Source organism: Megalops cyprinoides, chromosome 15 (assembly GCF_013368585.1).
Source record: "Megalops cyprinoides isolate fMegCyp1 chromosome 15, fMegCyp1.pri, whole genome shotgun sequence".
Lineage (NCBI taxonomy): Eukaryota > Metazoa > Chordata > Actinopteri > Elopiformes > Megalopidae > Megalops > Megalops cyprinoides.
This window is the reverse complement of record NC_050597.1, coordinates 3,059,985-3,087,811: the sequence shown is the minus strand read 5'-3', so window position 1 is coordinate 3,087,811 and position 27,827 is coordinate 3,059,985. Positions and strand designations below refer to the sequence as shown.

Sequence of the window (27,827 nt, the reverse complement as noted above, 5' to 3'; positions counted from 1 at the left end):
CGATCCGCCGGGTTCCTCGCTGCAGTCACGATCACGCACTCCCCTCGCGCTCTGCAGCCGGTAGCAGCGCACGCGGCGGGAGGCATGGTCGCCGGCATCCCGTTAGACGGTGAGGGTCTCTGCGAAGGAGGCAGCCCGACAGGAGAGGGTGCAACATCACAAACCCCGGACGTCTGCGGTCTCTTCTGCACAGGGCTTCATTATTTGTCTGTGTTAATACTTATTTTAGATGGAAATCGCTGAAATCCTTTAACCTCTCAAAGCAAAGATGGGCTGCGGAGAAAAACCAAATATGCGATACATATAGAGGGCTAGCTGAAACTCCACAGCCACTGTAGGAAGACCACTTCGACAAGTTCAGGTGCCAGGGGTTAGCTGTCTCTACTTTAATATTTATATTTTGTTCTTTTGACTGTATCGGAACAACTTAAAACCAATGGAGAAGGCGGCGCAGGCACAACCTCAGCCCCAGCTGACCAAGGGCGCGGAAAGTCCGGGGGAGGACATCTCCAAGCTGACGGACGAGGACCTGCTGAAGTGGAGTAAGGAGGACTTGGTGCGGCGCTTGCGGAGAGCTGAAGCCGAAAAGATGAGCGTCATGCTGGACCACGGGAATCTGATCCGGGAGGTGAACCGCAGGCTGCAGCTGCACCTGACCGAAATCAGGGGGCTGAAGGTGAGACCCGTTTTGGACATTTGTAGGAGGAGAGCGTGTCTGGGCGATGCGGGGTTTGCGATTTAAATACCGGCACCTTTTATCACCGTAAAAATGCAACTCCAACATGGAATTAACATGGATATCTTTAGGTGACAATTGCAAAGGAAGGTGACTACAGAGGTCTTAAGTTTTACATTTCTTTAAATGTATGTGTGTGCACGTGCGCGCGAACCTAATATTACAATCACACGCGTCTTGAAGAAAAGCGCAAAAATGTAAATTTGCATTCGTTTGAAAAACAGTGAATTTTGGCACTAAGTAAAGTTCCAAACATGATGCTAAGATAGACATTGTCCAAATATGCGGAAAATGGTAAAGTAACGGAAGTCGATGTTCTGCGCTCTGCACGAGCAGGCGTGTCTCACGCGAGTGAGCCCGGCTGTCGGCTCGCGGAGCTCGCCTGCGCGAGAGCGTCCAGTGCAACAAACTCGGAACCGAAATGCGCGGTGTGCGCGAGCCAGGCTGACTTCCACAAATCTCCCGTGGCTGAAAAAAGTAGGCTGCAGCTGACAGCACACTTTCTGCAGTGTTTTTCAAACGATGGAGCGGATTACGGAGACAGATGCTTACCAGGAGAAGACGCTCACCAACCGCATGCGGCTGACCGGAGGGTGCGAGTGAACGAGGGGCGCCTGAATGAGTCGGAATGTTCATTTGCAATGGTGTTAAGGGGTTATTTAAGAGGCCTGGCGTTAAAACTGAGGTTAAGCTACTGCGGTGAGAGGTGTTTTGAATGTGGGATGAAGCACTTTGGATCTTAGACAAGTTTGTTAGGCCCAAAAATCCAATAAATTGCGCCGTGAATAATCCCTGCATGATCAGAAGAGGGGCTCAGAGCATGTGTAAGCAGCTTACACCTACTGTAAGCAAACTGTTCGGGTGCAAATGCTAAACATGACCCTTTGTGCACTTGTGTGTAGAGCATGCTCACCCACAATCAGGTGCATGAACACCCACTTACTCATTAACACACACTCTTTCACTCACACACACACACGCGCACACACACACACACACACACACACACACACACACACACACACACACACACCCTTGCATCCATGCATACCACTCCCCCCCCACTCTCTCCCTCTCTCTCACACTCATCTCCAGAGTTACATTTCGCTGGCATGGAGACATGTATGCTGTCATTTTTCTGCACAGAAGTGAGGTGAAAATGGGGCATTGCTCTGTGTAGATCACGCACACCAGGACGTGCAGAGGCCACCCAGCGGGGCTGATGCTGTGCACTGTGCATCATGTTCACACGGGGGATGCTGTAAGCGTGAGATACGTTTCGCTCATCCTGTTTGTTTGTTTTTTAACCCCTCATCTCTGCGGTCACGCCGTCGTTAAAGGACGTGAACCAGAAGCTGCAGGAGGACAACCAGGAGCTGCGCGACCTGTGCTGCTTCCTGGACGACGACCGGCAGAAGGGCAAGCGGGTGTCGCGGGAGTGGCAGCGCCTGGGCCGCTACAGCGCCGGCGTCATGCGCAAGGAGGTGGCGCTCTACCTGCAGCGGCTGAAGGAGCTGGAGCTGCGGCAGGAGGAGGTGATCCGGGAGAACCTGGAGCTGAAGGAGCTCTGCTGCATGCTGGACGAGGAGAAGGGGCCCGGCGGGGGCGGGGGCGGGGGCGGGGCAGGGGCCGTGGTCGGGGTGGCGGCGGCCGCCGGGTGCCGGAACTCCATCGACAGTCAGGTCAGCCTCCTGCACATGGCGGTCCCGGGGGCGGGGCTTCTGAGAGACGTGGGGGACGGCAGCAGCACCTCCAGCGGGGGCAGCACGGACAGCCCAGACCACCTGCACCACAAGCAGCAGCTCCTGTCCGGGCCAGCAGGGGGCAGCCCTGAGCATCTGCACCACAAACAGCAGCTCCTGTCCGGGCATGTGGGGGGCAGCCCTGAGCACCTGCAGAAGCCCCGGGCGGGGGGCGGAGGGGAGGGGGGCAGCCCTGAGCACCCCAGCCGGCACAGGAGCGGCAGCCCGGAGTACCCGCTGCCCCTGCCGCCTTCCTGCAGGCCCCGCTGCGGCTCCCTCTCCAGCCCCGACCACAAGGCCCTGCGAGGCCCCAGCCCGGAGAAGCACGGCAAGGGCGTGGCACGGGGGGGCGCCGAGACGCCGCCACACAAGCAGCTGCTGGGGGCCGCGCAGGCGAGTCCTGAGCACTTCCACAAGCACAGGGCCAGCGTGGGGAGCTGCGGGAGTCCCGAGCCCAAGCAGGCCTTCGCGGGAACCCCCGAGCACCTGCCGAAGGGACGCGTGGGCGGGGCCAGCCCCGAGGCGCTCCGGCACCAGTTCAGCCCCAGCCCCGAACACGCAAAATTTGGCAGCCCCGGCAGAGAGGGGGCGTCGAGGAGGCCGGGGGGAGAGGAGCTGTCCCCACACCACCGGAGCCTCTATAACGGCGTGAACGGTGGGTCTAACTGGAGGCTGGGTCTGTCTGATTCTCAGGGCCGCAGCAGCGGGGGTAGGAGGGGGGCAACACCACGGCTTTTATCTGAGCCCCACATTAGAGCCCCCCCCCCCCAATACTCCCAGAGTCCCTGAGATCACAGCAGGTCATATCACTGTTTGCTCACTCACACTCACGCACACAGAGAGACATGGACACGCACATATATGGCTGTACACACACACACAAGCTAACACTACCCCTCCCTGCTAACACACACACACACACACACACACACACACACACACACACACACACACACACAGTCATGCACATATACGGTCATACACAAGCTAACACATTCCCATCCCCCTGAACTATAGACACTCACACACACAGCCGTACATGTTCACACACAAGGTCACACACACACACACACACACACACACACACACACACACACACACACAAACGCACACAGTCAGCGCACACACACACACACACAGTAAGCACACACATGCGTTCACACAGTCCCTCAGGTAATACTGCAGAGCTCAGCAGGCCCTGTCAGTTCGGTTCATTATTATTATTAGTACCATGATTTCAGTTATTTTTATGCCCAGTTCCAAAGGCATGCATTTTAAAGTTGGGTTCTGAGAATAATTTATTGCAAAATGTGTCCCGGCTACATACATTTAAAGAAAAAAAAAGAAAAAAGATAAAAAAAAAAAAAAAAACATTATGAGGATTTTAAAATCATATTTGGGGATTTACATGAAAGTACCTCCAGCTGAAATAATAATGTAAGATTTCCAAACAACTACGTTTCCCACGTCACCATTTTCAGATGTTACAAGTGTCAGACAGTTCTTTATTAAGTCTGTATGAATGAGCGTCTAATGAGTGTCTGAGATTCGCATACGTCTGTCTGATATAAACCTCAATGCGAAATCTCTCAGAACTGAGACGTCACTCCAGCCAGCCTCTGGCAGTTAAATTATTCTGCAGGCCTATCTCCTCATTTCTGCCCCGGCTGCGCTTTATCTCGTATTAGATCTGTAAGGGCTGTGTGTGACACAAGAAGGGAAAGTATATCCCAGTATTTGCCTGGCTTGTGTTTTTGTCTCCTACAGTGGTTGGTAATGATTTCCAGGAGAGAAAATGCTGAGTGGTTCAGCTGACTGAAGCCACAGGACAGATTCCTGGAGGTGAACTATTTGCCTTACTTTGCGATTAAAGGGGGAAAAAAGCCTCTCGTTTACTGCTAACTCCCCAGAAAGGGACGGCACGTTTTTTTTTTTTTTTTAAGAGGGTCCAGATATAGCAGATATTTTCCTTCCAGAGTGATCTCAAAGTGAAAGTGATCGGGCAGTTTAACGTGTAGCTAAATACAGACCTTTGTTGCGAGTCCTTATGAGCACAAATCCTGCTTGTTTGTGACACAGTGGTATATGTATTGTTATTAGATAAATAGGCCCATCTGCGCATTTGCCTCTTTGACACTGAACTAAAAAGCGGCCGACCAGTACATGGTAATCACTGGTGCCCAGCAATGCTTAACCCCCTTATGATGCTGGGCTGGTAACTGTCTTGCTGACTGAGCTGGGGTCAGCCACACAAGAACACCTGTCATATACCTTCTGCTTGTGTTGTGCCTGTTGTATTTTCAGTGAGCTGTAATCGTAGCAGAGGATTTTACCACAAATAGTCAATATATGGACCAGATATTCATCTGCCTGCGCTTCATATTGAAAATTTTGTATGTGCCCTTGTTGAAGCTACAAGTGTTCCGATTTGCCAAATGAGCAATGAACATTCTTGAAGGGGCGTGGTCTAACACAGAAGATCTATACAGAATATAGCAGTAGACGCAGGACCAGAGCCCCCGGTTATCAGCTGGAACCTCCTATATATGGAAGTTAGGATGCATGAGCTGAATATCTGGTCTTAATATAGAACATCTGTGATGACATGGACGTTAGGATGCACAGAATACATGAGCAGAATATCTGGTCACAATATAGGACATCTGTTAAATTACTGTGTGGTTTGAAATGCTTTCGACCACCACTATCGTTAGCTGCTATAGCACTAACAAAAACAAAAAAAAAAAATCGATTGTCCCCGATTTAGCAGGTGTCTGAAAGACATCTTTCCTCAACTGGTGCTGTACCTTGCAAGTCAGGTTGATGAATAGATGTATGAACAGATGGACGGGTAAGTGGTCAGCCAGGCAGTGGGATAGGAAAAGTGAGTGTTTTAACTGACCTCAATGTGGGCTTATCCACTGTTCACATGGACTCCCACTTCCTTTGGCAAAATCACAGGCGATTTTTTGACCCAGGAATTAAAATGTGAGCATGTAGCCAACTGTACAGCCTGCCTCAGAAAAAAAACCATGCTGGATTATCCCTTAAGAGGTTTTGATGGACTTCAATTTTTTTTCAGCAGTTTGTGCCCTATTCAGAGCGCAACTGTGCCTTCAACAAGCAAAACTGTGGTTTTAACAAACACAGCAAATAAGTAAATTCGCTTACATTACCTTGTCACAATACAGAATGTCATGTAAAATTCATGGAAGATTGTACAAAAAAGACCTGATGACCCTCTCTTCTGAAAGCCTCTCCCCAAATAATTACTTTAGAGGCCCAAATACTGGCCAGCACTGCCAGGGGTTAATATTTCCGACAGTGCAAATCCTCAGCACAGATACTGCTGTAGACCACTGGTCTCTAGAGAAATGAGACTGTTTACAGCTTTTGCCTGTCTGATTAAAGAGCATTTAGCTGTGTGCAATGTGATTCTCAGCTTACTGCTGTTTTTTTACTCAGTCACTAACATGTGCAGTAATGGATAGACACCTTTACTGATGATCTTAATTACCTTTTGCAGCTTCGATGTCTGTCTGTTTGCTGTTGAGTGGGCCAGGCGGGAGAGTAGGGGGGTGCTGTTGGAATTGGGGTGCAGCTCCCAGGATCCTCAGCTTGTGTGCCTGCTGATTCGAGCAGGTCTCTGGGCCGGTAAAATGGCGAAGCAGCACTTTAAACCGTGTGGATTTCAGCTGCATGTGGATCATACTTAGTAAAGATCATACATAGTAAAGATTGTCTCTAAACTGTTCAGAGACATTTTATGTGCTTTTGCAGTGAAAAATTTGGGTTGTAATTTCATCTGCAGCTGCGGTATTGCCCAGGTACTCACCTGTTCTGAGGTTGGCGTAGGGGTGGAAGTTATTCTAGCCGAGCCCAAAAGAAAGGCAGACGTGCAGAAAAACACGTGGATTTGGTACTCAAATACCACAACCCAGTGGTGTGCGCACACCCTGTTGAAATGGCACCTCCCAGACAGCCTTTTCAGAAGTTTAACCTTTTCAGAAGAAAACAGCTTAGAAACAGTGGCGAGAGTGGAGAAAAGGACTGAACGCTTCCAGACAGCGTCCCCTTGGCGCTGTGCACCCCCCCTCTCCCCCTCTCTCCAGCAAAGCCTGCAGGTCCAGCAGGATTTAGCCAAAAGGCCACGAGCTGCAACTTCAGCGCCGCATGACTGTGACCTTGAGAATTACTAGCCTTCCATTCATAGGCCAAATATAGCATCTCAGCCAATAGCTTCTCTGTCATCTCTTTCTCCATTCCGGTGGTACAGAATGAAAACTGAACACAGTCAGTCAGTCTCAGTAAACAATGAACAGCTCTGTGGTGGTGCTGTGAGATGCACTGGTGTAGGAAACGATAGGAATGAAGTCCCTCTCACACTGGCCATTGTACTCGGCTTCTGGGTCTCCTCGTAATTCAAACCTGAAGGGATGGCGTTTTTCATTCAGCCGTTTGCAGTCATTTGAAATCCATGTAATTCATTTAAGTGAAGCACCTCTTCAAAAGACCCTAATTGGTATCATTTTGGAGAGTTAATCATATGCTTTGCAGAGCAGAGGGAACTTTGTAACAAAGGTTTTATGCTGAACATGTAGGCATCACTTATTCACAATTCATCATAGTTCATAAACAAATCAGTGAAATCATATTCCAATAAATTTAAGTCATTTTAAATCCTGTGACTGTCTTAGTCATGCAAAACTTTGAAGCATCAGGTAACTCTCAAATATTCAATAGGACTGACTTCTTTGGTGCTATATATTGCAAACAGTGAATTTTCTCTGTTACCTCCACACTTGTGTTTGATCTGGTGCATTTTAAAACCCCACATACACAATACCATTGTGTTTTTTAGGTGATGGATTAAAATCAGTGTGGGGGATGCAGTAGGTAATGGCCTTTACATTGGGAAAGCGCAAAGTCATTACCGGGGGTTTGATGACCGTGTCTGAGGCTACACCCTACAGCTTCTGAGTCTTGTATCATTTCAGCATTTTACAGCAACACACAGCATGCAGTTTTCTCTTTGATTGTAGCCTCAAAGCGATGCTGTCACAGGATCAGACTTTTTATAAAGCGGCCAAAAATAACAGGTATGTGTCATAGCTGAAGGCGTGGAGGAGCTCTTTGTTCATGCGCTTTTGTAAAGCGGTAACATTGTGCTTTCAATGACTCTCACTTCACTGTAGTTTTAGGTTAAAAGTTCCACAGTGAGTTTAGGTGGCGAGAGCTGCTTCATTGTTGACTTCTGTGACACACTTACTGTGTTAAATGAGGCTCTTTGCATGAATTCAGTTATGAGGGCAGGCTCTGTTGTTTCATTTTGATTTATGGGTCTACAGTAAATATGGCTTTTTTTGTATTTCCTGTACAGCATTGTGCCTTTGGTGGCCTCTGAAATGAACTTAACATGTTATGCAAAACATGCAAAAAGGAATGTATTTGTTACTCAGTTGAGGGCAAAGCCTTTGCCTTAAAATGAATCTGGCCCTCGGTTATCAAGCTAAACAGTTCAGATGGACATGTTATTAGCTTTGCCATTGCACTATACTACGCCCTGAAGTAAATGAATAGGTCAGGTTTTGTGTTTACTTATAGGTAATGCACTACACATTATAGTTGAAAGAAAGAGACAGAAGTTTCCAGGAGGTTTTTAAGAGATACAGTTTTACAGGATGCAGTGTTTAAGTATGCAGTTTTACAGGGTGTGGCTGTATGGAGATTTGAAGGATGTAGTTAGGAAGTCAGATTAACAGCAGTTACAGTTTTATTAAAAAACAATTTCAAGAATTTAACCACTAGTCCCCTTTTTGTGGTTGCTTCAATGTTTGCAGTATGTGATTAAAGTTGATTCTCTGAGAAACAGCCATAGATTAAAGTGGAAAGGAAAAGAATAAGAAAAAAGATGTGAAATTTGGTACAAATTAAAGTCTTGCTGGGTGAAGTGAGGAGTCACTTTTTGATCTGACACAGTAGCTCGACAGTAAGAGTTTGATTCAGGACTATCAGCTTCAGTTACAGGGTAGTGCTGTGACTTACATCCACGGTTTCCGTGTGCGAAAGAATTTAGATTATTGTTGAAATTTTGGCTGCAGTTGTGCGACATACATGCTTCCTTATGTAGCCGATGCCCAGGTCCCTTTGGGACAGGATTATCTTCATTGAAAGACAGTGTTTATTATTTGGTGAGCACCATGGACAGATGGCATAGTAGCAGACTGATGTCAAACTTCTCCAGAGTCAAATGCCTTGTGATTTGCTCTACACAGTTTTAACATTGATTCTTAACTGAGTCAGATAAACTGAATCCCAGTCTTGAAGCAGCACCCATTAGCACTGTTAAAGCTGGTGGTCGAAAGGAGTCTATGGGTGATTCACTCATTTATTGCAGTATGTTTTCCACTCTCCCCCAATTGGGAGGTGTACATCCTGTGACCTTGAGTGCTAATAAGAACCCCAGAGTGTTGCGAAATAATTTGCTGCGGTGGGAATCGGTTCGGCGTTAATGGTTTGACTTGGTTTGGTTTTACTGTTGAAAATAGCCCATTAAGGCTCATTACCATTATGCTGTGGTGTGAGGTTGTAGACTCGGTTTGCACGTTTAAAAGCGAAATGTTGCTCCTTTTTAATGAAACTGGCATTATTCTGTGACCTATGTTTTGGAAATAACCAATATATGCTCTGACTTTCATTTCGTATATGTTACACTACATATGCAATCTTATCTGTGCCTTTTGTCCAATGTCATTTAACCTTATGAGTGCAGTGTACAGCAGCCACTGTTGAGAGGTCAGTGAAAATGCACAGAAAAAGCACTCTTCTCTTCACAGAAACAAACAGGGAAGTTAAAGTGCGCACAGGTGTTCACTGAAAATTACTGTAATTTACCTTCTAGTTATCATTCAACTTGCACATCAAATTGGAACTGGAAGTGGAATTAAATTGGAATCAAATATTAAGTTCTGCAAAAGGTCAATAAGTGTCTGAAAATGAACCCATGGGAGTGTATTTTGTTTTAAGTTTTTTTTTTTCCTTCATCCAGCTAAACTCTTTTCCTCTGTTCTGTTTTCTCATAATGTAGACGTCTTCTAAGCCAGTGTTTCTCAGTCCTACTCCTGGAGGCCCACTGTCCTGCATATCTATCTATCCTTGCTCTACCTACATGACTGAACTCATCAGTGGCACTTTTTGTTAGCTGAACACACCTGATTTAATCAAGCAGCAAGGATAGATAGAAGATATGCAGGACAGTGGGCCTCCAGGAGTAGGACTGAGAAAGCAATAAGATATAAATAGAAATATACATTATAGTTATGATACGGTGTTGATTCCAGCAAGGGGTAAAACAGAAAATGTTGACTGTGAGTTTGAGCCATTTTTCCTGTCACAGCATGTCCTTCCATTCTCCAGCACCTGTGCAGGCCTGTCACACGGCCACCCCCACTGTCTGATGGACGAGATAAAAGAAATCGTTTAAGAGAGATTTCATGTGAAATCTCAGGGGACCCTTATCTGCGCCTAAAGCTGTGACATGTTCCAGAAACTATTACCCTCCCAGTGCTCCCTACAGCAAAGCCAAAGGCCCAACCGTGCCACGGCACAGCGGGCGCATCACGGGATTCTCAGCTGCGTCGAGAGACGGACAGTGATGTCATCAGCAGACGCACATTTCTTCAGTATGTTTTATTTTTACAGTATGGCAGTGTCGGTGCCATCGGTTTACCTAGCGAAACTGTTTTATGAATGCAAATGAAATGCAATGTGAGCGGAAGACGGAAGCAATGAGAAACTTTAATATTTCCTGATTTAATATCCTCCCCTCTCTGCAGCGCGTTGAGAGTCAGCAGCGCGTTTCCGCCAGTCAGGGTACTGCAGCAGCGTTTCACCAATAGCGGAGAAGAATTTAAACGGCTCTGGTTGCACCCTTCGAAGATCGCTTTCCACACGTAATAGGCACCCCTGAATCCCACCGTGTTCTCCCATTACACAGAACCAGAGCACCAGCAGGGGTGATGTGAGAGATTATATCCCATTGGCCGAGGCACCGTCGGGTACTGCAGCTGCAGCTCACCTGCGACAGCCTCAGGTGTACCTGCGACAGCCTCAGCTTTACCTGCGGAGCTTTGTGAAGGGCTACATGCTGGCTTGTTTGATTCCAGAAACAAATGTTGTCTTTTCATGCTCTGTGGCAGCGATGTGGCGTGCTTCTGCTGGCAGCAGATACGACACGATTCTAACTACAGGCACACAGGTACAGGTAGCATAAGTGACATAGTGACAGAGGGATTCTGATTCCGCTGGAGAACGCGGCAAGCTAGATCAGAAGCATGGCTGAGCTCTGGAGGGGTTCATGTTGTAGAAAATAAGATGGGTGAAGGTTTTTTTGACCCAAAGGTGGCAGTTAAAGGGTCTGTCAAAAAATTTACCGCAGCTCAGTATGTTAAATGTTAAATACATTTACACCTCATTATTTAGTGCAAGTGATATATTATCTAGATGCAGGCAGGGCAGACAGGTTTAGTCATATATTTAAAGGCATGTGTAAGGAGCAGATTTATGTCCATGTGATGCAGGTGTTGGAGGTCATAGGAGAGACTGCTGCATGCTTGCACAGTTCAGGCAGAGACAGAAATATATGGACATACAATACTTGAGATACTGGTTTGTTTTGTAGCGTAGATTAACATTGGCTGTCCGATATTCCAGCTAAGCTCTTAAGTGCTTAATTACCATTTTAAAGGCTCTAATTAACTACTTACAGTACCTTTTTATTCGCTTGGAGATATTGTAGAAGTGTAATCTGAGACTAGTCGTTACATAAAAGGCCTGTGTTCAGCAAAAGGTCTGGTTCAGGAATGGAAAGCTCAGCAAAACAAACGAAAGCAGGACACGGAGCTTTGGGTTTCGGTCTGAGGGCGGAGCAGGGTGCCCACGCGGCCCGGGGGTGAACGCCTCAGACAAGGCTGGCAAAAACCTGCCCCCTGAAGAGGCGCTGCAGGGGGGCCTGGCAGCAGTCAGGCTGGCAGACCAAAGGGCTTTTAGTAATCTACCGGAATATTCTCCCCTCCACAGCAGCACAGAGCAGAAGACAGACTTTATGAGCAGCCCCAATCCCCACTGTAACTCCCACAAGAATGAACGGAAGGGCAGGGTTTAATCATATGAGGTAATCGGGTGGATAACAGTGTCAGGTCAGAGATGAGTCCTCGCTCTTGCTCCTCACCTCCACATGAGCGCAGAACTGAGGACGGACTTTATGAGCAGCCTCGATCCCACCATAACCCCCCACAGGAAAGAATGAAAGTTTTAACCGTATGAGGTAATCTCTCACACGAGCTGGATAATCTGGTTATCCTTGCTCTTACTCTAAGCATTTGCATTTTCTTAAGTTTCGTTCCTACGGTCACTTCCTCATAGTCCAGTGATGGGAGATAGAGGAGAGACACGGTGGTGCTTTGAGATGCAGCACCCTGCTGATAGGGGTGTAAGTGTATCCCCGTGTGTGTGTGTGTGTGTGTGTGTGTGTGCTGCCCGCAGCGGTCAGGGACTGAATATGCAGGACTGTCTGACCTCAGGCTGACTGCTCACGGTGCAGAAGGCCCCACAGTGGGAGAAGTGCTGATGCATCAAAGCCCAGCAGACAGGGAGGGTCACCTAGAGGAGCGTCGTCAGAACAGGTGAAAACGCCGCGATCGTGCCAGAGGTGCAGAGACGGCCAGGTGGCTCCGGCGGCAGGCTTTCGGTAATGACCTAACGGCAGACCTTTGCTTCATCGTGCAGGCTATTGTCCAGTACAGTGGATTATCTCTTTAATAAAGAGCAAATGTAGTTGTGGATGTTATCACTTAATTTAGTTGTGAGGGTTAATGTAGAGGGCCGTGTTAACCATGCTCCCATGGTGAATTGGCACGGGAAGCACCACGCTTTATTTTTATTAATTTAACCTTTATCTAACACCAAGGTCGACTGACAGCAGTTTTCCTTTACAGAGCTGAGCTGGAGAGACAGGGTGGGGAGAGGATGCACGGGATCATGGAGGCAGTCGGCTGCAGGGGGATGATTAAGTGACCAGATGCAGGGGGCCAGGAGGGGAATCTGACTGGGGGCTTGTTTCACCGAACTTGCTACATGTGAGCTCCTGTCTGTGATGTGCAGTTATTTCAGCCTTTTTCCCCTCAGTGCAGGACCACAACTCAGACCACTCTTAAATATGCCAGTGCACATGTATTTAATTTATGATTAAAATCAGTCACTGGGTAAGCAGTTTTTTTCACCCGTCTCTGCTTATGCAGCAGGTAGCAATGACATATTTCCCATTTGGACAGCGATGATTTCAAAGTAACACTTTCTATAATAAATCAGATACCTGTATTGTTCACTTGACTGCACGCAAAACATGTACGGCGTTAATACTTACAGAGGACCCATTAATCAAGGACTATTACACTGTAGATGCAGTTAACACAGTATTACAATATTATTAAAGACTGTCTGCTGTCATTTGCATAGATAGTATAATTGTGATATTATTTATACACTTATACCGCATCCATCAAAACACATTAATAATTCTACCTGATACTACCATGCGCTGACATCCTGTGGTCGGTTTACTAACAGCAGTTACTCCTTTGCATCTAAGCACTTAGTTGGGCAGTCCAGCAACTCTTTGGGCATTCATTCATTGCCATTGCTTTACTTGTGGTGAGTTTCCATTTTGTACTGCCTGCTTGTTCGTTTCATAAAAATCCCCTAGTTTTGGCTTTTTTCCTACCTGCATAGACACACAAAGAGGTTACTGTGTTCCACAGGGTGGTATGGGCCAAATACCACGACTCTTTGTATTTTTGTTGTCTTATCTGCCCTTGTGCTTCTGTTCTCCTCTATGGAAGTCTGGGCCTTAAAATAAGCGTTTCAGCAGTGGAACGTGCTTTTGGATGCATTTAATTCAGAAACGAGCTACTAAGCACAGAGCCCAAGAAGAGGAAATCTGTATTGCTTATGGATGAATCCCCACGCATTCTGTGATTTCCAATTAAAGTTTCATTTTGCCTCTATTAGTGTAATGTGTAAGTCTGCTGGCTGCAGAATTAAATCAGACTAACCTGGCCTGGCCTGTGCTTATTGCAGAAGTGTTACGCATGGTCGTATAATGAAAATAACAATGGTAATAGCAATAATTCATTATCAGAAGTGGTGCATGAAATTCCTCCAGCTGCTTCAGGCTCAAAATGCAGTTTTTTATTATCTTTAGCAGGTTATTGCTAAGTAGCAGAGAGGACAGAAGAGGATTATTTTCAAACTTTTTTATCCATTAGTGGTGCGTGTATATGTACTGACGTAGTGTGATTTAAATTAAAGTTATTTATTTATAGATGCCAAGATATTTGTGAAGAAAACACTGTGACCCAGACTTGGTTATTATGGATATTGTGGAGATGAGTATTGTGTGCGTTGCGTGCGTGTACAGCATGTGTGAGTATGCAAGAATTTATATGTGAGTGTCTATGCATGTGTATGTGCGTGTGCCTGTGTATCCTGTGTGTGTGTATGTGTGTGTGTGTGTGTGTGAGAGAGTCTGTGCGTGCCTATGTAACCTGTGAGTGTATTTATGTCCATGTGCCTGTGTCTGTGTACCCTGTGTGTGTACTTGCGTGCGTGCCTGTGTGTGTACACAGTGTCCGTAATGCAGAGCGGGCTGGTGGCACTGCTGACTCTGTGGAGCTGCTGTCTGGTGAGGTCAGGCCTGGCGTGGGCAGAAACAGATGGTTCCCCTCACTGCAGGGCGCACGGAGACACTCTCTGCAAGCACAGACTGGCAGTGACGGGCATTTTTCACAACGTAAGGACTGCAGTTTCGGTTCTTTACTCAGATTGTTCCTTTCCTGTTAGTGGCAGAAAAGAATCCACGCATGTAACTGTGCTTCAGTGTGAATAATTCCTGTCTCATGCTCTTGCCTCATGGTCTCAAGCCCAAATCTCGGTGTGCTTCACGAGGGGCCTGCTCTGAGAGCAGTGACGTGGGGATGCTGTGCTGACATTCCTGATTGGCTGAGACTGTTACTGATGCAACAACAGAGCTGGAGCAGGGACTGACCAATCAGCTTCCCGAGACCCCTGCTCCATTCCTGGCCAAAGGGAAGCTGACTCTAAGCAAATGCAAGGGCAAGCTTCCAGCCATGCTGTTTGGAGTAACACTGGCCCACGATCCAAGCTGCTCCCTCTCCCTCCGAAAACCGCCTACCAGCTCAGCAATGAGCAGCAGAGGATGCTGTCAGGGTAGAGCCCTGGGCCGCGCGTCGTGGTTCTGGTACAGCCCGCTAATCTGGCGACAGTGTGCTTTTCATCAGCAGAATGGATGCGTGCTGCCGTGGAGACAGCTGATGATGTTGAGTTTAGTGCTCTGTGTTCAGTTTGGAGATCTGTAGCTGTGTTGTGCGTAATTGCATGCCGTAGAAGCACCCTTTTTACATTGACGAAAGCAACCTGAAGGCTGTCCAGTCACCTCCCTGGACCCTCTAAGACCTTGTGTTCTGAGTGAGTCATGATTTGGGCCCTCTCAGCTCCCTGTGCGGTGCCACTCCAGACTCTGACAGCATGCCACTTTATGTGGCCTTCCTGGGAGGAGGTGGGATAAAGACGCCGCACTGTCACACGACGAAGCATCAAGGTCTGCGGCTGGATGATAACAAAGAGGCAGAACTCAGAAAGGCAGACAGGACCGTGTGAGAGAGAGAGCGCTCCAACAGGCATCATCTGGCGGCATTGCGGCCCGTCACAGGAGAGGAGCTGGCAGGGAGGGGGCTACAAGGCCCCGCCCCTGCTGATGTAACGTGGTCTGTGACCCTGAGATTCGGGTTGTGACGACCGCTGCAGCACAACCAACGGCTGTGTGACGGAGAAGACTCTTTTCTCTTCCCTAAGGTGAAGTGAGAAATGAATCCTGGCACTGAGTGAGAGTGGGAGATGGTGGCAGGTAATTGGGAGAGGCATTAAAATCAGATAATCACTCAGATTACAGGGAGATGAAATCAGGTTTGGTGCTGCCTTGTCATTCCCCCTTTTGCACACGGGATTGCCCCCTTGATTAAAGGCACGATCCTGTGCCTTTTTGGCTTGCGAGCCGCAGTGGCTTAAAGCCTGTTATTTTGGGGCCTGTGCTTACTTGCCTGCTTCGACAGCACTGGCCAGATTTGAATGAATAGTATGTGAAATATATGCCTGCATTTCCATTGGCTTATGCCTGAGGCTACACCCATATGGAAATGATATATGAATAAAATAAATGACTACTGCTGTTATAGTTATCTGGTATTTGGAACCTCCACAGACATGGACTGTACATGCGTGTGAACTATACTCAGTGTGGTTGCAGATCTTTTGCTTAGCTTATCACAGCATTGCCTTATCTAATTTGGCTCATATTGTCTGGATGTGCTTGCAGTAGTTTTGTTCCCTGGGGTTATAAGCTCTGTCCAATACCTATGTCCTAATGCGTTTTTCACATTTCGGCTCATGCATCGGGGTTTGCCTAGAGATATGAGGGAAAACTGGCTTTCATGCCAGATTTTACGTAATATCTGTCGGCTTTCACTCAAGTCATTTGGCATGTTTCCTGTAATCAATAATTTTATCTACTTATCTGTAATTCTGTTATCTTTCCGTTTTGTATGCTTTCTGTAACATGGTTTGTGGAAGCAGACCATACACACAATAATATACTATGGTGTACATCTTTACTTTTGTATAGTTGGAGCTTTTTCCCCCTAATTGGATGAATATAATATTGGTAAGATAAACAGTTTGTTGAATATATCTATTTATGTACGGGGTTTATCCCCCATTTACAATATGAGTGTGAAAATGGTCATTCGGTATATTCATAGGATGGATTATTAAGAAGTTAATTCTTTGTAGGTAGTTCTCCCTTGTATAACTTGGCTTGTCAGCTTGCTGCATTGGTTCATCAGCAAGCTGCTTTTTGGGTTTTTTTTTGTGCTAAAAGGCAAACTACCTTAGTGTACACCTCATGCAGGAAAGTATGACCAAAATTCCAATTTTTCACAAACTAATGTACACATTGACCTGCTAAAACACATTTCTTGGTATATTGACAATGGCCAACAGCCCCGTTAAATTGTGCTGCAGTTTTTGCAGGAAGTCCAGATTAAATCAATAGCGTGGCCACTAAGGGGTTAAAGCAGTGGCAGTTTCCTGAGGAGGGGACACTGGGGAAACCTGCCTCACCGTAAAGAGATGAGCGACTCTCTCACAGTGGCTTTCCCTCCAAGCCTTGGCCACACCCTCTCCGGGGGTTATTTTTCGGCCTGCCCTCCGGCTTCTAATCAGATGGAAACCCATGGATGTGGAAAAAACCCTGAGGTAAACAGCAGCACAATGTCACACCACCAATCACAGCTTAGTGTAACCTGTGTGTAGGTGTTGCATCACACTTCCTGAAATAATGCCCAACAGACGGGACCTCAGCAAACGGGCGCAATTACAGGTCTGAGAGCCGCAGGACAGCACCTTACAGACAGCGCTGTCTGGTTCTGCCTGGCCGCACTGATTGATCTGCCAGACAGAGCCCCATCTCCAGACATGGCCATTAATTGTCAGACAGTCATAGTCACCCTTTGGTTTGCAAAAGCTCTCATTCCCCGCTCTGTAATTATTGGCTCGAAGTCTTAAATAACCATTTCATTTAATTAAAGCAGGACCTTTTGCGAGACTGCTTCATGATCCAGAGCATAATTAAAAGTAGCATCAGTTTTTTTAGCTGTCGGATGACATGTGCCAATGAAAAGAACTCTGATGAGAATATCCTTTTTTTTTCCCCCCAGTCCTTTCAGTTATTTATTGAACAGCTCTATGCTATTTAAAGATGTATCACTGTAATTATTAATTATTGCATTTCATTCTGATCTTTTAATTATTGAGTTTTAGCACAGTTTAAAACAGAACATTGATGAAATGTTTGGACTTGGGTTTTTCAGCTGCAGGTAGGCCTAAACACCGAAGCTCTGGGTTTGCAAGCTGTAGCACTAAGACCCTGGTCCCACAGTGGAGATTAGTTGGTACAGTTTGTTTTATGGAGCAGAGGACAGAATGGACTCTTTCAGCTAGGTCAGTGGGACTCTCTCCAGACAACTTTATTGCGTTATCATTTCTAAGACTAAGAATACCCAGAACGACTCTCCCGCTGTGCTAAGAGGGACTGTTGTTCAGGTCTGAAAAGAAAGCCATCACAGCCTGACATTGTCTTGGAGAAATTGGTGTTTATGAAGCGCACAGAGTGTCAGCCTAAAAAAGATGCAGCGTTTCTGTAATCACTCATTGTGCTTCCAAGGAAATTGTGCACGTGTGTGTGTTAGAGGGCCATCTCTGAATGTCCATTTTGAACTGTAAGCCCTGACATCACACGAATCAACGGCAAGAAAAAGTGACTCTGGTGCAATATTACAAGGAACTCAAACAAATTTTTTTTTTCTTGCCCCCAGGAAGTAGGTCAGCGAGGTCCTAAGCCAGGAGATATTTGGAGAGAAACTCATTAAATGTTGACCTCGGGTGCTGTGCACTGTTGTGGGATTAGGGGAGGGAGAAGTCTCCAGCAGCAGGAGGGTGACCAATATAATGCCAACTCTGTTTTTTTTCCCCTTTATCCACAATTTCCTGAGCTACAGTACCAGTAAAAAGTTTAGACACACCTAATTAAGATAATGGAAAATATGCATTCAAAGACATTTTGATCTGTAGACGTATGCTTAAATGCTTGAAATTTGACAAATATAAATTGTGAATTAAATGCCTATGTATGCATTTCTTTCCAAAAAAATTAATTAAAAAAAATTAAGATAGTTTTGATTTGTTTAACAATTTTTGGTCATTGCATAATTCCATTTGTGGTTTTTATAATTTTGACATCTTTATTATTCTAAAATGTGGAAAATGGTTTAAAAAAAAAAAAAAAAAAAAAAAAGAAAAACCCCTCTGTGAGAAGGTGTGTCCAAACTTTTGACTGGCACTGTATATCATGGTTAATTTATTAACAGCAGTATATGGGCCCGTTTTCTGTTTTGACTCGCAGAGACGGCCTGAGAACAGGCCCGACAGCTGCTTCTGTCACACAGATTAGCATTTCCCTTTGAAGCTTTTTTCCCTCCAGTTCTATTAAGCAAATGGCAGTATACATATTAATAATGCTGATGCTCCTAACACACTGACAACGTCCAGGCCGCCGTCAGCTGCAGCCGCACAGCCGTAAAAAGAGGAGCGTGTGAGAGCACAGTAACCGGAGCTTGTGATAAAGCTGACATCTGTTTGGGCTTTCCGTCTCTCAGAAAGCGGGGAAAAGATGTAGGTTTAGCTTTCATATGCCACGCTCTAATCTCAAGTGGAGGTGGGCAGCATGAATGTTCCGGGCAGGGAGGTAGCGTGTGTGTTTCTTAAGAGGGCACTCCTCTGAAATCCACACCTATTGATGACATCACTACCTGCGCATCACTGCGCATCTAAATCCAAGAGCGGATGCACTGTGCACTCAGTGTTTGGGTTTTCCTACTCCTTGATCCAAGTCGACAGTAAAAGACAACTGGAGTCTGCTCCTCCGTTAGACTTGCCCTAACATCTTAATCCAGCTCATCAGTGACAGGCCTCAGATCAGTGGTCTGAGCAGCAGTGACATGGGACAGCCCATAACAATGCCTGTTCCAGCCCACAGAGGCAGGGATCAGCCTTTCAAGGAGGGGTCATTTCGGCATAAGCGTTTTTTTTTTTTTTTTTTTTTTTTGAAAGCTGGTTTAGCCAATGGGAATTTCAGCAGAAACGGTATAGTTTGGTCTCAGCCGAGAGTGGGAGTCTCAGCCAGCTGACAGCCTTTGTCAGAAGCAGTGAGTGTGGCCACTGGTCACTGGACAGGTGTGCACATAAATGATTATTACACAGCTCCATAATGTGAACAGGATACATACAGTATATGCAACTAAATGCTGGAGAGATTCTGCTGAGTCCAAAATGACCAGGATATATACAGCATATGTAGGTAGATGCTGGAGAGATTTTGCCCAGCCCAAAGTGAGCAGAATACATGTAGTATACTGTACATAGGTTCTCTCTTTTTTTTTTTGTATCTACGTGTGTATAATTATTGGCCAGCTGGATGCCCTTGGCAAGGGGAACAGAGCCACTCAGGTTTTACTGAGAGGAAATCCGAGCAGCTGCAGGGTGGGGCGGTCTCATGACACCGTGTTACAAGGGTTCACTTTGTGGACCGTGATCCGACTGAGCGGAGTCAATCCTTGCAGCAGAACCAAAGGGCAGCACGCGGCCCCGCCCCCCATTTAAATTAAACCCCCCCCCCCCTCCCCGACCTACCTCCGCAGGCTTCCTAACACTCCAACAGTAAAAGAAATATACAGCTGATGATTAATGCCTTTGGTCAGCCTCCAAGATTGGGCGTTTTTTTCTCTCCTGCAGGACACCTGTTCGTGCCACATGCTTATGGGTAGATTTATACAGCAGGGCTGTACAGCCTTGTCTCCCAGCCATTAGCATCTATAGCGGGGTGACAGACGACCTCGGCGGAGGAAGCAATTACTGCCACGCTGTGTGTCCCGTTATAATGCCTGACCTGTCACGCAAAGCGCTCATCTTCCTGCGCGTGCGTGCGTGCGTGCGTGCGTGCGTGCGTGCGTGCGTGCGTGCGTGCGTGCGTGCGTGCGTGATAACAGAGGGGCAGTTTATGCAATCTACACCTTTACTTTTCCCATAGGCAAGCTAGCAGGGAGGTGAGTGTTCAGCAATCAGGAGAGGGTAAGTGCAGTGTTCCGGTAGCTTCTTCAGGGTTAGTGTCATTGGCTCCTCAGAGAAAAGTGAGGGGGGAACGCATCAGTTGTTTCAGCTCTGCCACTGATTTGATTGGTCCTTCAAGCTTGAGATGTTTTTTTCTTCACTTTGACATGAATAGCATGACATGAAAAGGTAGTCAACTAAGTAGGACAGAAAAGCAGGAGGACAGAGGAGCAGGAGGGACTCAGTGATTTATTCAGTCACATTACTCAGCACTTTTATAACCTGAACATGAAAAGAACAATATTGTAAATAGCAAGTAGGCTAGCCCCTTCGTAGGCTCCAGAATGTTCCCTGACGTCACAGTAGAGGCCTCCAGGAACAGTGTGGCTGATTCTTGTCAGAGGTCACAGGTCATGGCCCATAATGCCGTGTGTGTGCGAGTGGCTGTGTGGGTGGCGTTTAGGGGGGCAGCAGGCGAAGAGGGAGCTCACAGTGTGATAAACGGCAGCTTCTGAGCCTCCAGCCTGTTTTATATGACTGTAAATAATTGATGATGCGTTTTGGAGATGGCCGAGGCAGCTTGATGTGATACGACCAGATATAGATCTTCACAGCTCTAGGCTTGGGAAATAAATAAGTTCAAGGCTAAGGCCAGCTTACTCAAAAAAAAAAAAAAAAAAATAGAAAAACAACTAATTTCTTCATTACAAACTATGTGAAAGTCAAAACTCAGAACAAGAGCACATTTAAAGGGGTGACCCTGGAGGTTAAAGCAGAAGATTTGCTTTTTAAAAACCTGTCACAAATGCTGACCATATTAACGTATATATGATCATATTCATTTTTTAATTATTACAGTGATATATTAAAAATGTCCAAAGAGTTTTTTTGTGCCATGTTCTTCAAGGACATGAGAGACAGGAGACTCATCTTAATTCTTTAATTGCAGAGTTATGTGGCCCAGAACTGTAGTGTAGTCATAGCAACAGAACCTTGATAACAGTGATTTTTGTGTGACTGGCTGAATTCCTCACATTTAGCTCAGTGCAGCTGTCTAACTTGGGACAAGGACACGACTGCTTATTGAAACCTAGTTTTTCAATAAGGGAGTGTGTGGGAGCGAGTGGGAGGAGGGGCAGTGGCAGTATAATAGGCTATGCAACGACTCCAGCATGTATTTCAGTGCATAAAGTAAGCGTGAAAAATAACATTGTTAAGGCGGCGATGGGCTGCGTTTACTGTAAGACAGCATTGCATTTTGAGAAATGTACAAAGAAGCTTTATTCCCTGTGTGCAGAATTGATACTCATGAATGTCACCTTTAGATACAGAAATTGTAGAAATATACTAAAAAAATTAAGTATCTTTTTTCTGTAGATGTTATGGGCTCCAGCAGTGTCTTTGAGGAACAGCACTTTAATCATCTTATATCACTGTATCACACATCACAGTAGTCAGTGGCCCTCCACAGTCTAATGTAATGTGTTTTCTCAGTTACAGCTGCCAAAGGTAACCTTCAGCATTGGGGTGAATCTTCTTATGGAGAGAGGCTGTGTTCTCTTTCACACTCTTATTCCCACGATCTTCAGCTGGGAAAACCTCTCTTTTGAGTGTCGCACTTTTTAAGCATCTCAGTAACCGATGACACTGTATTTACCGGCTAATAAGCAAGGATTGCATTGTGAAAAGTCTCATATCTCCTCAATCATGAGCTCACATTAATCTTTGATGACGCAGCATCTCTCCATTAGGAAATGTAATAGAATAGGTAACTAAAAAAACTAAAATGGGATTCTAAAGCAGCCATGTAAGAATTGTCTTACTCAAGAAAAAAAAGTGACAGTAAGATTAAAACCAAAAAAGCAGAAAAATTCAGAGCATCGTAGCAGGTGCTACTTGAGCTTCCAGCAGACACGGCTTTGCTTCATGGCACTCTGCTGTACATGGTTTTGTGTTTTGTGGCAGGTCGGGGGTTCAGATGGGTGCTTGAGGATAACTGTCCCGGACTCTTTATCTTTCTTCTGCCATTACTTACAGCTAGCTACGCATGACAGCAGTCTAACAATCTAAACAGGACAGCCTGCTGTACAGTCATGTTCTGGAAAAAGGGCACCTCGCAGTGACACCACACTCCCATTACTTTTACCATACTTGATGCATTTATACATGGACACGTGCAACTACAATTCCTCCAACTTCTTTTAACAATAAAACAAGCAGAGAAATATGAACCAGCCAGGACAGAAGGACTGCTTATGACTCATGGAAGAGGCATTGGAATATAAGCCCATTCAGCCAACACATCCCACAGAGCCTCTCCGCAGAAATCCATTGAAATTGTCAGCACCTTTGGTAGTGATGTATTTATCCAGCTTTGTATTTAAATCTGTCTTTTGCTCACAGTACCTGAGCCATCTGTCCTTCAAAAGGGGTCTGTCACACCGACTAACGTCCTGCAGTATCTCCGATTTCCACCACACTGTTTTATAATGCTGTGTTTATGTGCACATGCATGCATCCACATGTGCATGTGTGTGTGTGTGTGCATGTGTGTGTGTGTGTGTGTGTGTGTGTGTGTGTGTGTGTGTGTGTGTGTGCATGCATGTGTGTGTGCGCGTGTGTGTGTGCGCGTGTGTGTGTGCGCGTGTGTGTGTGCGCGTGTGCGTGTACTTGCTTGTCTACAGGTGTGTGTGTGCGTGTGTGTACTTGTTTGTGTGTGCGTGTGCACGCGTGTGTGTGTGTGTGTGTGTGTGTGTGTGTGTGTGTGTGTGTGTGTATGTGTGCTTGTGTGCGCGTGTGCGCGTGTGTGCGCGTGTGTGTGTGTGTACTTGCTTGTCTACGGGTGCGTGCGTGCGTGCGTGCGTGCGTACTTGCTTGTCTACGTGTGTGTGTGCGCGCTCGTTTGCAATACGCGCATGTGCCTTCATGTGCTCACATGAGGGTGTGTGCATGTGCGTGTACATGCATGCTTGCATGTGCTGGTGAGCGTGCACCTTCTTTTTGGATGATTGTGGAGCTGACACTGGCATAAGACCCATTCCCACACCTTGCAAGCCGTGTCACGGCACTCAGAGGAAGCAGAACCGCAGGCTGGGCTTGTGAAATGAGAGGAAGTCGGAACAGCGAGCAGTTAACAGCTCCAGGTCTGACAGAGTGACGCAGGAGGCAGGAAATGCCACCTTCACTATAGTGACAAATCCAACATCCAGTCACACCCAGAAGTTATAAGCTTCTTTCCCTAGCCAGATGCCCTTCCTGTTCAGACTGAGGAGCCTTTAGGACCCCTTGACCCTTTAGGACTGCCAAAGATCAATTGAACTGATGGCTGTGATATAATCATAAGAATAATTGTGTCCTTCGACACTGAAACCAGATTTCCGCTATGAAAGTGAAAGCATAAAAAACAAGCTGAATTGAACAAAGTGGTAACCGGATACCTGGGACTAAATAGCACTTATAAAGATAATAAAGGATGGGGATCCTTACTTACGAGTGTGAACATAGTATCTGTGTTGCGCATAGCTCTGCACATGTACACTGCAGTGCATTCTGGGAAAAATCTCCAGCTACATCTTATAATAGACAGGAATTTTTAAATATTTACAGAACCATTACCCCAGCCGTTAACCATCTGTAACAGCCTAGACCCTTACCTTGATGAGAGAGGACACAAAGATTGTCTTGATTGGTCTCAAATTGATTTTTCGTTTGTTTTTCAGACGTCCTTACACTGGGTGACTGGCATAGTTCATCTGCTATCTGTAACAATCCCGGTCGTGTATCTCAGCACCATCCGACAGCGCTGCCACACTCTGACTGTAAGGGCTCAGGTCAGGCATATCGCACATCTGCTGAATTCATTTATCATTATTTATTTTGTTTTGCAGCTCTTATATCTGCTGGCTGTTGCACCGCCTCTTGTAGAAGTGTAAAGCTTTGGGACAGGTAAGCCCCCGATACCACAGCTGAGCTGGGGAAGACAGGGACATTTTAACAGGCAGATTTATGGGAATGTCAGGTGTGCACAAACAATGCCGCATTTTTGTTGTTGTTTTCTATTATTTTTTCAATGAGTCATGACCCCTTTTTTAGCTGCACATCCAGCACTATCTGTGATATTATCATCACAGTCCCTGTGAGTCCCGTTTTTATGGCACGGAAAAGCATCACAGTCACACACAGGCACTTGCTGCGATTTCACATCAGTGCAGTCTGTGAAAATGCCAACAGCATGGAGATCACAGTTTTCATCCCCATAGCTGTAGTACCCTGACCAGTTAAGGAGGATGAGTGGTGGTCAGAAGGTTTAGGGTGTGGTTGTTCATCATTTACATTACATTATTGGCATTGTAGCATAGTGGTGAGGAGCAGGGCTTATAACCGGAAGGTTGCTGGTTAAATTCCCTGCAGGGGCACTGCTGCTGTACCTTTGGGCAAGTAGTTAACCCAGAATGGTTTCAGTAAATATACAGAACAGATGTATCAATGGATAACATGTAAAACATGTACCCCTATGTAAGCTCTGGATAAGAGTGTCTCCTAAATGATAATATAATGTAATGTAAATATTTAAAGGATTATGTGTTTTTTTGGCAAAACACAAATGCCATTTTCGTTCTGTTTACTCTAACAGTGGCCTGGTGCAAACCTGAAAAAAAAAAAAAATAGATTGCCCATCTTGTGTGGCTTGTCACATTTTCTAATTAATTCTGCTTCATACTAACTGCAGTAATCAATCTAGCAAATAGCTGAGAGTGGTCAAATATTAAAACACTTATTAAAACCCGAGCACAATATCAATATGGTTCAAGCCAACCTGCCTTGTAACAGAAATGACAAAAAACAGCTATACATAAACCAACCTGCCTCAGAACAATAGATTACAAGTCAAAGTAAAAAAAAAAAAAAGCTCATCTTATGCAGGTGCAAGTACCATCAGTCAACTATATCATTTATGTCATTGTCAGGGGGTCCATTCAATCAAAGCACAGGTAGGTTGCAATGCTAGCGGTACCTTCACACATGTATGTTAGGTATGTCGGATAAGCGCATGCTCCTTAATCCTTGCCACTACATCGTGCTCACAATGACAGTGGTCTGCTGCTTCAATGAGCAAACCATTGGGATAACAGTGTCATATGGACACTTTCAAAGGTACGGTGCTATGCCTCAGTTTGCCAGTGCATGTTGACACCCTTCTGACATTATTAAAGTCTTCCTATTGTGAAAGTACCACAGCTGCCCTGGCCCCACCTCCTCTGGTCTGTCACTGACCATCATGCTTGCACTATATTTCTGGTTGCGCTGTCAAAACCAGCCCCCAGTGTGTGAACCTCAGGGTGACACCCAGTTGTGAGGTCACAAGTTTAGGCCTGTTATTGAACAGGGTATAAAGACTGATCTTGTGCAATACCATGATGCAAACAGAAGCATTTCCATGAGTTAGAGTCAGAGGGAAGAACGGGCAGGCTACGGTCAACACTACTGAAACGCACAGAAAACGCAGCTCTCTGCATAAACATCCGCCACTTCACATGAACAACAGAGTCTCGTTAGCTTGTCACGGATTACTGAATCTGATGGTTTCTAAACGCAGGGAGACAGAGTTTGTTCTCTTCTACAGGTGTGTAACAAACAGAGGCCTGATGCAGGGCTGGAGGCTGTCTCATTTGTCAGCACTCAGTCTTAAATCTGCTGTGGGCAGGACAGGCACTGGGGTGTGTTAATATTTAACCACGAAGACAATTCACTGGCAGGATGATACATGCACCTTAGGACAGAGTTTGAGAGGTTCATCCCCCTCTTGATTTTACAGTTTAGCATAGTCTCAGTCTCCCTCTCCCCCTCCGCCCCTCTCTCACACTCACTCTCGCACGCGCACACGCACACGCACACGCGCACGCGCACGCACACACGCACACACGCACGCACGCACGCACGCACACACGCACACACGCACACACGCACACACACACGCACACACGCACACACGCACACACGCACACACGCACACACGCACACACACACGCACACACGCACACACACACGCACACACACACGCACACACACACGCACACACGCACACACGCACACACACACACACACGCACACACACACGCACACGCACACGCACACGCACACACACACGCACACACACACGCACACACACACGCACACACACAGTCATGAAGTCACATCTGCATGCATGGATTTGCACATATATTTATACATATACACATATATACACATATAAACATGTATACGCACACAATGCTGTCCATGTAGAGTAGTTCTAGTTCCCTCCCCATTACTGATAATGAAAGAGACAGGACACAACACAAACTAGACAAGTCAAATCCTTCCCTACACTGGTGAAAAAGATTGATTCTGTAGTGGCTACAGTGGCTAGAAAAGCATGAGTGGTTAGTCACCAAATCTGTTTGCATTGACGTATCTGAATGATCACCTAATGTCTCTCTCACTCTCAGTCTTTAAGACACAAACCCGTTAAAAGCACCTGTTTGCTTTTCTCTCGTAGCTTTGATGCATCTTGACGACAGCCTTCGCTGGATCCAGCTGTAGGAACGGGGATATCCCGCTCTCTGACCTGCCGGGAGACTGAAGGTCCTCTGCTCTCCCTCCTACAGAAGACATCTTCTGAGGAGGCAACCCCTGGAAACCACCCTTCATTGGTGACTCGGTCCTCATTAACACAGAGAACACCTCCAGACCTCCTACATGCTTCATCCGTGCATATATATATATATATAAAAAAAACCTGGAATTGCCATCCTCTTTGGACACAGCTGAAATCCCAAAAGTTGCGGATACACTGTGGATGCACTGTAAGTGAAGAGCGGAACTCTCTCTGTTGCCAACGAAATAGCCCTACCTCCTACAGAAAGCATAAAAACAGCAGGGCGGGGAAATCACCGGCCCAGGTGTTTACATCTGCAGTTCACCTGCAGTGATCACATGCTGAGAATAAACCCCCCCAGAACTCCCTGGCCCCCAAACGGGCTCCTTCCTCCAGGAAACTCATTTCTCAGTGCCGATCAGACAGCAGTAATTGAATATTCCTCTGCTTCTCTCATGAGTAAATCCCACACAGTAATATTCACTTCCTCTCTCAGCCATGGCTGAACACTCATCACCACTAAGAGTATTACATAAAACATTAGTGTTCATTTGTTTGTGAGAGGAGTGGATTCAAAACCCTATATAATGCCTAACAGCTACTTTGTAACTTTTTCCCTGTGATATTTTTTATTTTTCATGACAAATATATATAAACAGAACTAAAATATTTATGTTTTTAAAAAAGTAAAAGAGTAGTTTAACTGCTAGTTTTCTAAATATAATAATTATAATCATTATTATTTTTGATGTACTGGTATTATTATAACAAAAACTGACTATACTAAGAAATGTATGTACAATATAATAAAGTGTCTTCTTTACGTAAAATTCTTGCAATTTTTGCAAGGAGTTAGTGTATTTTCTGGAAAACTATTTCCTTCATAAAATGTAGGGACAAAATTTATTTATATTAA

At 45.9% G+C, this 27,827-nt stretch overlaps 1 protein-coding gene across 3 annotated transcripts; it reads left to right on the top strand.

Annotated features, from left to right (window-relative positions):
• Positions 1 to 44: 44 nt before the first annotated feature.
• Positions 45 to 27,021, top strand: ccdc85a (coiled-coil domain containing 85A). Of its 3 annotated transcripts, XM_036546130.1 has the most exons (4): positions 45 to 676; positions 2,077 to 3,133; positions 24,162 to 24,219; positions 26,813 to 27,021. In XM_036546130.1, the coding sequence occupies exons 1-4, from the start codon at positions 437 to 439 to the stop codon at positions 26,826 to 26,828; spliced, it is 1,371 nt and encodes a 456-aa protein (XP_036402023.1). In that variant the 5' UTR covers positions 45 to 436; the 3' UTR covers positions 26,829 to 27,021. The 3 variants fall into 3 exon arrangements, with proteins under 3 accessions (XP_036402023.1, XP_036402024.1, XP_036402022.1); XM_036546131.1 differs by lacking the exon at positions 24,162 to 24,219; XM_036546129.1 differs by lacking the exons at positions 24,162 to 24,219; positions 26,813 to 27,021 and having other exon boundaries at positions 2,077 to 3,354.
• Positions 27,022 to 27,827: the final 806 nt, after the last annotated feature.